Source organism: Branchiostoma belcheri, unplaced genomic scaffold (genome assembly GCF_001625305.1).
Source record: "Branchiostoma belcheri isolate BF01 breed outbred unplaced genomic scaffold, Haploidv18h27 scaffold232, whole genome shotgun sequence".
NCBI classification, from domain to species: domain Eukaryota; kingdom Metazoa; phylum Chordata; class Leptocardii; order Amphioxiformes; family Branchiostomatidae; genus Branchiostoma; species Branchiostoma belcheri.
Window position 1 is genome coordinate 251,795 of NW_017803835.1, and position 10,667 is coordinate 262,461.

Here is a 10,667-nt window from a genome sequence, read left to right on the forward strand (position 1 = left end):
CACACACACAGACACACAGACACGTACACACACACACACCTCACACACACACAGACACACAGACACAAACACACGTACGACACACACACACACACACACACAGACCAGAATATCTAACCAGGCTGCCAGGCTGTCCCCACCCTGAACCCCACAAAAACATGGGCTGGACACGAGCCAGCAAATCCAACTTTTCCTCTTATCAACCGGCGTGTCAGGGAGTTGCCTCTGGCAGAAATATCGCTGCCAGGGTTAAGGGTTACTGGGCTAGCTATGTCAAGTACATCAAATACAGATGGACTTCGCAGTCTGTATCGAGGCCCGGGGACAAAAATGTTGTGTTTCCTGTTTCCCACAATAAAGTTAAACCTAAAGTCTTCACATACACATGCTTACACATGCATGCACACACACACACATTCACACACACGCACACAAACACACTCACACACACACACACACACACATTCACACACATACACACTCTCTCTCACACACAAACACACACACAAACACATACACACACACACAGTTGGTTTTTTTGGGGTGGACCCCGGCAAGGAACGTGAATTTTTCGAGCTGAATCGACCATTAAATTTTCTAGTTCCATGATCTGAAACCTGAGTGATGAAACATTGTCCAATCTGTTTTCCAACATTGACATTGAAAATATAAGTGTCCTCATACAAGTTTTACTTGATTGTTAAACTGTATTGTATATGAGTTGGATTGCTATATAGAGATTGCCAAAGAAAAAAAAAAAGATAATCCCTACCTACTGACCCTACTTTTTTCAGGACTGAAACAGGAAACACTAAATTTCTTTCCTAGGCCTGAATCGAGGAGCAGCCAGATGTGAGGGACAAGGACCGTGGAAAATCGTAAATTTCATGGCCGGATAAAACAGTAAATTTCGCACCAACGGGGAAAAGACACGAGTGACTGGAAATTCAGGACAACGTCCTACAATGATCCTCCTTGACTGCACAGTACTAGTCTGGAAGCAAGACTTGGTTTAAGAGCTGTTTTACGATGAAAGTGGGGTCGTGTGGCACAATCGGTAGCGCATTCGGCTCACACCCAAGAGGTTGCGGGTTCAAATCCTGCCCATGTCACTGGTCTTGTGCCCTTGGGAAAGGCACTTTACACGACTTTCCTCACTTAACTCAGGTGGAAATGAGTACCTAGCTTCGGTTAGGGACGTCCCTCGGATAGGACGTTAAATGGAGGTCCTGTGTTTGGGGAGAGCCACGCACGTTAAAGAAGCCACCGCACTTATCGAAAAGCGTAGGGGACCGTCCCGGTGTGAGTGGTTCAAACCTTACAGTCCGGTCTTACGCAGCTTGTACATGTACGTGCAGGTACGAAACTGTACTTTGTACAGTTATATGATGTGATACAGATGAAGCTTGGTACGTACTTTAAGTTGTCAGTAGTTGATGATTTTCTTGATGGCCTCGAAACATCGCCACTTGTCTGGCATGTAGAAGGGTTCGAAGATGTGGGGGAAAGGTGTGTCGTACCCGCACACCCGCTCTACTGGGGCTTCCAGGTGCAGAAAACACTCACTCTGGGGCAGAAATAACAGACAAACAGTTGATAACCAGATCATAAACTAGTAAGCAATACAGTGTATACTGGTACATGTACATCCAGTAGTACTTGAATTGCGACAAAACAATACAGTGGCAGCAACACATGTGTAGCTGATAGCAGGCACCATTACAGAAAATGACTGTAATTGTAAAGCTTATGAACTACATGTAGATCATACTAGATTTATGTAGGTTTCATACAACACTTTCCCTAACACTGTGAGTCTGTAACTGTTACAAATGTTGTGTGGTAATCTTTGACTTGACTTTGTTTGGTTCATGACAGCATATAAAAACTGAGTCTAACTACATTCATTCCGTAAAACTGTGTGAACCAAAGCATCAAACTGGCACTGACATATTAGTCCACAAACATTGAGAACATGATTGATTGATTGATTGATTGACAGACTTACCTGTACAGTTGAGGCAATCTCGGCAGCGAAGCCCCCGGTTAGAGGTGCCTCATGCGCAACTAAAAGCCTGCCTGTTTTATTCACAGACTGAAAAGAGAAAAAAGAGACAACTTCAATGTAATTCTTAACCAAAATTTTACATGTATGTGCAAGAAATGCAGAATGTTGAAATCTGCACAAACATGGACAGAAGGTTCATCTTCATGTACCATTCTGCCAGCACCAGTTACCACGGTGACAGACATCTGGTCCAGGTCAATGATGACCTTATTTGTGTGGAACAGAAGAAGAAGAAGGAACAGAGCAAAACAAAATGTTTTCCTTCTGCAAAGGTAAACTCTGATGTAATCTTCTGCAAAAAATGTCTGGGTCCGTCTGTACTCTCAGTGTGTATTTCAATTGTTGCTATTTATTGTATTTTTTATTTTATATGGGCCATAGATGCTTGAAATAAAGAATAAAGAAAGCAAGCGTTATGAAACACTGACCTTGATGACGGTCTCTGAGTCCCAGGGCATGATGGTCCTGAGGTCGATGAGTTCACAGGACACGCCCAGTTTCTCCTGCGCCATGTTACACACCTGGTGTGGCAAACATGTGGCAAACATATCGGGAAATGTGGCAAACATACGGGGAAATGGTTTCATAATATTGTTTATTGGTCAAACATCACCTGTGCAAAATGTTTACCTTGAAGTTTGCATATGGTCTGGTTAATTATTAATTCTTGCTCAATAACACACAGTCAAACAGGAGTCTAAATCCCTCCTGCTATAAAATTGCAACATGATGTATGTAACCCAACACTAGTTACCATGGTGACAGACGTCTGGTTCAGGTCATTGACCTTTTTTTTTTTTAAGAAGAAGAGGAAACAGAGCAAAAACATATGTTTCCGTTCGGTGAACATAATTGAAAATGTAAAAAAAATGTCGCCCACCTCCCTCAGCACCTGGACCTGCGTCCCCCACGCTACCATGGTAACGTCCTTCCCCTCCACAACGACCTCTGCAGAGGTCAGCGGCAGGGTGTAGTCACCGACAGGCACGTGCTCAACTGTGGGGGGGGGGAGCAGAAATAGTTGGAACTTGGAAGAACTTGAAATGGTGGGTAGAGTGTTCGCTTTGTATTCAACAAGTTTCCAGTTCAAATCTCAGACGTAATTTTATTTCTTATTAAAAGTCTTGTCAATGTATGTACATTACTACTACTTTAGTTTGTACTTGCAGGCCTGTGCTTAGCGAGAATAAGGCATGAATATACAATAAAGGCTGTCTCAAAGTCTTGCTCCATTCAAAATCAAAAGTACAAAATGTACTGTTACTGTAACAGTAATCCATGATTTTTTTTGCAGTACTTTTATGTTCGCAGTTACTTCTGTATGTAACATATACAGGTACTATAGTTTTGTGAACACCTCCTTTTTTCTTAGACCATGAATATTCGCTACTGTGAACATATAAGCAAAGTCAATTTCAATGGAAGGAAAGAATATATCTGAAAGAAGAAAGATAACTGACCTGCCGCTCTGTAGAGGATCTTAGGTTCGAGGAAGATGCAGGGATTGTCGTCCTTGATACAGGCCAGCAGCAGGCCCTTGGCTTGGATCGGACCTCGCGGGATCACAACCTAACGGCACAGAAAGGAAAAGATGAGATTTTTTTTATTTCTTTATATAATTACCATCCGTGTGATAATATCACCAGGGTTCATAGTATCGCCACCTTGAGAAATAGTGTGCTTTAAGATATTTCTACTGTAACATACTTTTGGTATGCACTCCTGCACACATCAAATGTACATACCTAGGGTATGTTGCAGTAAAAATATCTTCAAGCAGACTTTTTCTCAAGGTGGCGATATTATGGACTATGGTGATATTATGGACACAGATGTTACTAGGCCACAGCAAGTAAGTTGTTTCAGTGAGAAATGTATATTGTAATTGTTGGCAGTTAAGTTAGCACAATATAGGTATCGTTTCTTGTTTAACAAGGTTTATGATGTCAAAATTGGAGAATGAAGGAATTTTTTTTTTTTGGCCCGCCTTGCTTTTTTTTCCCCGCCCGCTCGCATCAGATTTGGAGTCTGTGGAGGATGTCATCCACAAAACCTACTTGCTGTGGCCTTATTCAATCAAACTGGAAAACCAAGGATTAAAAAGAGTACATTTGTACATGCATAATGTGGCGTCTGTGTGGTGTAGTGGATAGAGCGTCCAACTGTCAAGCAAGGAGACCCAGGTTCAATCCCCAGGGTTGGACCCAGACATGTCTGGACATGCACCCAGACGTTGTGCCCTTGGGAAAGGCACTTAACATGCATTTCCCCCCTCAGTTAGAGGGATCCTGGGCCCTACTAGGGTTTGGGTTGGCATTAGGAAGAGCATCCAGCCGTAAAAATCTTGCTTCAAAAAAAAGACTTGTACCTGGTGCAAGCACGTCTAACCCCCGTTTGGGGGAAAATGACATTAAATTCGGTTAAAAAAAAAAATAAAAATAAAAAGTTGGATGGGGCCTCACAGGATCACAACCTAACAAGCACAGGCAGGAAAACTTGGTTGTCCGTGATACCGTCAGAATCACAAACATGAAGTAACAAATCCCTGAGTGTCGATGCTGACTTGTTCAGAAACCAACGCTGACTTTGATGGCAAACTTCAAAGTCTTGTCTGGTGTTGAGTTCTTAATGATGTACTTCATGACAAGACTACACAAGAGTTCTAGTCAACATTGTTATTTGATGGAATTTTGATGCTTATGACGGACAAAAATCTTGCCCAATCTGTCATCTTTATATTATTTGACAGACCAAAGTTGCTGTGTAAAGAAATGGAAAGAGACCTCATCAAACTATTGCTACGCTTAGTGTCCCCACAAAATTTACAATCATGCACTTCATGGATACACAAATTTCTTTATTTCTTTATTTCAGGCATAAGTCGCCCATACACAACATACATATAAAATACACACACAATAACATCAGTAAAATAATAATATAACTATATGTACAGACGGGCCCAGTTATTGCGAAAGAATCTGCTACGGAATATCACTTCAGATTTAAGAACAGATTGGATAATGTTGTTTGATGACTTGTATAGACGGGATATAAATGAGTAACATTGTTTACGCCATGTAGCATCAAATGTGTCAATCCTATTGTATACAAACATTTCACTTGCACTACAAAATCTGGGTAGTGACATTATGATGCGAAGACAGTTATTGTAAGCAACTCGACACTTTGATACAATTCTAGAACTAGCTCTGTCCCACAACTGTGCAGCAAAAAGTTGGGAGCAATGAGCTGTAAACAACGTCTTTTTAACATATGAAGAACAATAAGCGAATTTGCGTATAATAGTATTTGCACGGCTATACAGACCTCTTATCTGGGTAAGAATACAGTCGTCGTCACTCAGTTTGTCATTAATGTGAATACCGAGATAAACATATGACGTAACAAATTTCAAAGGCTCTCCGTTCAATTTAACACAGGGAAGAGGTCGCTTAAGTAGCAAACGGGCACTTGGGAAATACATACAGCAAGATTTGTTTGCATTAAATAATACATCATTTATGAAGCCAAATTCTTCACATATATTCACGAGTTTTTGTAGAGCCTTCAGGCTTGGGCAAATTAAACACATATCATCAGCATAAAAAAGATGGTTCACCAAGTGACCACCTATATAACAACCAACGTTCGCATTACTAAGTAACTTAAGTCATCAATGTAGATATTAAACAGTACAGGCGATAGCAAGCTCCCTTGCCTCACCCCATTTGACACAGAAAAACGGAGAGACAGGGTATTGTTCCATCTTACACACATTGATTGATTTTGGTACCAGTATGCAAGAAAACGTACAATGAACACAGGTACTTTCCTGTCTAGAAGTTTTTTAAATAAGGTCCAGTGATTTACTCTGTCAAAGGCCTTGGAGGCGTCTAAAAAGCAAGTGAAGATAGGAGAACCAAGACTCCTATAATACTCTATCGTCTGCTTCAAGGTGAAGACACACATGTCAAGTCCATGATGACGCTTAAAACCAAACTGGTGATCAGACGAAAGAATGTAGGGCTCAAGGCGATTTAGTAAGATAGCCTCCAGGACCTTAGACAGAGCCGAAGCGATGGCTATAGGCCTGTAATTTTCACTACTACAAATGTTACCAGATTTGTTTTTCACAATTGGAACCAAAATAGTATCTAAAAGGATACTCGGTAAGAAATTATGCACTAGGGCAGACGAAAATAGCAAAGATAAGTGGACACTCAATTTAGGCCCAGCATACTTCAAATGCTCATTTGAAATCCCATCAGACCCGCAGGCCTTTCCATTGGGTAAGTTCTTAATAACCTCATCAACTTCCTGTGCCGAGATTTGCATATCAGGATCAAAAGAACACGTAGATGACAATGCAGATAATACAGCTGGTCGGTGAGTCTGGTTGTTTACTGAGTTTAACAGAGTCGCAAAGTGGGTTTTCCAAAGGTCTGCGATCTGCTCAGAACCGGAGCAGCCGTCAATAGAGTTTGGTATGATTGTCTGGGACGTTTTAGAATTACGAATTTTTCTCCAGAACTCTCTTGATTGGCCAGCATTAAAACTTTTCGCAATCGAATCAGTTTTAGCCCTCTTTTCATCCTGTTTACACCGCCTCAGGGCATACTTAAATTTCGCCCTCGATTTACACATTAAGGAAAAGATCTGTCCTGAGCGAGGGCGGCCACTTTCCCTCCATAACACATAGGCCTCTCGAGAAGCGGAGTGTAAATCTTTAACCACCTCGTTCCACCCGGGAACCGGTTTAAAAGAATTACAGCAATTTTTCTGCGTAACAGAGACATCAGCGGAATCTTTCATTAAGGAAATTAATTGGCAGGTAAACAGGTTTAGGGCATCAGTGTGTGTTGGGTCCGTACAGTTCGGATCCCTACATACTAGTGATTCTAAGGGTAAAACAATATCAGAGAGACGAGCATCTAAAGCTAGACTATACATGGTGATATGGTCTGGTTTAGCCTTGGCCCAGTCAATGACTTTGCGTCGAGTTTCGGAAGAGGGTGGCACCTGAATCACAGTAGGAAAACTCATATTTAAGCAGACACTAAGCGGAAAGTGATCGGACGTAACAAGGTTGTGGATCACTTGAATGTCAGAAATGCTTTGGTGAACTGTGTCGCTTGCAAGGCAGTGATCAAGCCAAGACGTGGAAGCATGTACGTCACTAAGATAGGTATACGAGTCAGCAGGGAGGAGTTCAGTGTCCGAACAGTGTAGACCTACTTCCTCGCAAAATTCTTGTAACAATACACCAAACCTATTTGTAGGGGAGGCATTAAAATCACCAAGAATTACAGTGGTAAACGAGTCGTAGTCATTAGTTATTGCTTCTAACTTGCCAAGTTTGTCGAGATACGCATCGTGATTTGCAGGTGAGTCATAAGGCATGTAAACACAGACAAGTAACAATTGACAATCATCAGAAACAATCTTGATCGCAATTAAACTATCATCATCTATTTCTACTGGAGAAACGACAGAAGATATGGTTTTTCTCCACAAGATTCCGACTCCCCCGTAGGGACGCCCTTGTAATACACCCTCTTCGAGGTTAACTGGAGACTTACCATATGAAGTAAAGTCCTTGCTAATACCATTAAGGTACGGGAGATCATTGGGGAGGAGCCAGTGCTCCTGTAACAAAACAATGTCATGAGAGTTACAGAGTTCTTTGATCGATTCCAGCGAGTTCTTTGCCGAGCGGCAGTTGTAGGATACAATCCTTAAGTTCTGGGCAAGGTCACAAGATGTAGTTCGCAGATTCAGGACAGGATCCATGGTTAAGACGTAGAGGGACGTCGTCTACCGTGGAAACGACGCACCAGGATCCCGCACGGCCAGAAAGATGGAGACAGTAACTCCGGCACCGCATTTTTGTCAACCGCGATACAGAAGGAAGAATATCCATCGTACCTTGTCTTCAGTTTTGTGCAGGAGACAGAGCATTTCTCTAATTTGTAATCTATTGTATGGATACACGTGCACATACACACACACACATACAAAATTATTAGACCTAATTGTTTTCTTGTATTAAATATAACTTATATGTTTTCCTGTGTACATGATGCCCATACGGATCCAAATATATCACTACAACGACCTTCATCTCCTAGTTCAAGGTCGGTGAACTCCACCAAGTCTAAGAATAGAAGCTTCATAAATTCTGTAAATATTTTGGACACCGCCAGAACACAATAGGAATATCCGGTAAAGATGTTGTGTCAACTTTGCCGTGTTTTTGTTTTGTTTGTTCGCATAACTGGTTCTGTGTTGTAACTACAAGTTGAGTATGAGTCGGACTAGTGCTGTGTAACGTTACCGGTTCACTGGACCGGTTCCGGACTTGTAAAAATGTTTAGGTTCAAGTAAAAACAAAAGTCAAGAACCGATTCGGGACTTATTACAAAAAAAACAAAACCGTGTCACATACTCCTTTTCTTTCTAAACCTGACCTAAAACCTTCCAAATCTGTGCTACAAAATGAAGAAAACATTGCCATCGGGCATCGTCAAGTGTCCGCCTCCATGTTATGTGGCCAAAGTTTTGAACTGAAAAACCTGGACATAAATATACATTGGCGTGGCCTTAAAGGCATCCAATGCAATTTCAGGCCAGCGAAACAAAAAAAAATTCTTGGTGAGAAAATCTGTCTGATATTGAATGTACTGCCATTTCTTAGCACATTTTTGTCTGATCATACTCTAAAAAATTTCAACAGTGAAATAGCTAGAAACAGCGCATGCAACCATTTTCCGTCAGCAACATTTTTTCCTCACAGATACAGCGTGTCATTATGCTACAGGATACATTGTAGGTTTAATTCAACTTGCTACATGAAAAGAAAGACCTTAAAATTGACTTTGAAAATTCAGTTTTGAAAATGAAAATTCAGTTTTGCCACCCTGAAGAAAAGCTATGAGTTGGTGTACTGTACCTTAAACAGTTCCCATGTTACATACACAATGCACCTCTATCCCAAACCCCACACTGTACACAATACTGTTCAAGTTCTTTCTCCTCCATGGTAACTACTCTGAATGAAGAGGATACTGTAATTCCTGATTTTTCACTGTACTTTTATGTCCACTGTTTTCACTGTCACGTCTGTACCGTGAACTTATCATTACAGTTAACAAATAATTACTGAACTTTCTTTTTCCTGCAACTGTCGCCACCGTGAATATATAGTTCCGTGAACATGTCTATTTTTCTCAGACCGTGCACTTTTGCTACTGTGAACATAAAGTGAATTACAGTATGAGCCACCACAGCGTGAAACGCAAATATAATTTAGCGCCACAGAGTGGTATTGTTTTCACATCCGCAGTGACGTAAGTTGGGCAAGACTTAATCAGACAAGCTAGTCACCAGCAATAATCAGATTTGTTCATTCTCAGACCTCAGAAAAATAACACTGAACTCAGGATTGAGAGCAACATGAAAATAAACCATTTGTTTGAAAGCCAAGTTTTCATCAATCAATCAATCAACCAATCAATCAATCAATCAATCAATCAGTCAGTCAGTCAGTCAGTCAGTCAGTCAGTCAGTCACTGACTGTCAGTCAGTCAGTCAGTCAGTCAATCAGTCAGTCAATCAATCAGTCAATCAGTCAGTCAGTCGGTCAGTCAGTCAGTCAGTCAATCAATCAAGAAACTTGCAATCAGAGGCTGAATTACACCAATGAAAAGTATGATCGTGTTAAAAAAAAGATTTTTATAATTTTTCTGACACTAAGATGTTAAGAATATGCTGCATACTACCATACATCAACATCTTTACATATGCCAACCTAAGAAAATATTTGGGTGCACTGGTGCACCCAGAGAAAAAAAATGGGTGCGCAGCTCCAAATTTGGGTGCACTCAGCACCCAGTATTTCCAGCCCTGTCTGGATGTCGTCCTGAAAAGGACATGGGAAAACAAGAGAACAATCCACCTGCACAGAGGGATTACCTGTACCTGGGTAACCTGACGTCAAACAGACATTCTGGGGGACAGGTAACCATGGCCTGCCAAAAAACAGTTACTCAAGCAACTGGATATGATTTTGGAAACTCCAGTTGCTTGAGTAACTGCTTTTTAGGCATATCTTACTACCTGGATGTCTAACCTTCTCCGACGAAACCATGGTCTGTTCTTCTAAACACCGGGGGTTGTTATGTTGTAGTTCAAACAAGTCAGAAAAACTAATCAAAAGGATTTAATATTTTGTATTGATGTATGTAAAAAACATGGGATGTTAGAGTTTAGGGTACATGTACATGATGTTATTACCTCCATGAAAAATGGAGGTATTGTTTTTGGCGTGTCTGTCTGTGTGTGTGTGTGTTTCTGCATATTTGTAGTCAGCATAACTTCAGAACGCCTTTATGGATTGTGATGATATTTGGTGTATTAGTTGGTCGTAGGAAGACAAAGGTCAAGGTCAAAGGAAGACAAAGGTCAAGGTCAAAGGAAGACAAAGGTCAATCATTCCATCATCCCTACCCCCCTCCCCAGACCCACCTTTATGCCTGGCACATGAGCGAAGAAAGCCTCCGGACTCTGTGAGTGGTACAGCGCTCCGTGACCCTCCCTC

General features: G+C 41.3%; 1 protein-coding gene across 1 annotated transcript in view; it reads right to left on the reverse strand.

Moving 5' to 3' along the window:
• LOC109470787 (2-oxoisovalerate dehydrogenase subunit beta, mitochondrial-like) overlaps positions 1-10,667 on the reverse strand; it is a 25,594-nt gene that overhangs the window by 7,673 nt on the left and 7,254 nt on the right. Inside the window, exons 6-10 of the mRNA XM_019769864.1 lie at positions 3,529-3,637; positions 2,949-3,064; positions 2,497-2,589; positions 2,009-2,095; positions 1,418-1,567 (exon numbers count right to left, since the gene is read on the reverse strand). Of these exons, the coding sequence (XP_019625423.1) occupies positions 1,427-1,567; positions 2,009-2,095; positions 2,497-2,589; positions 2,949-3,064; positions 3,529-3,637 (546 nt within the window). The 3' untranslated portion in view covers positions 1,418-1,426. The remainder of the gene's footprint in view (positions 1-1,417; positions 1,568-2,008; positions 2,096-2,496; positions 2,590-2,948; positions 3,065-3,528; positions 3,638-10,667) is intronic.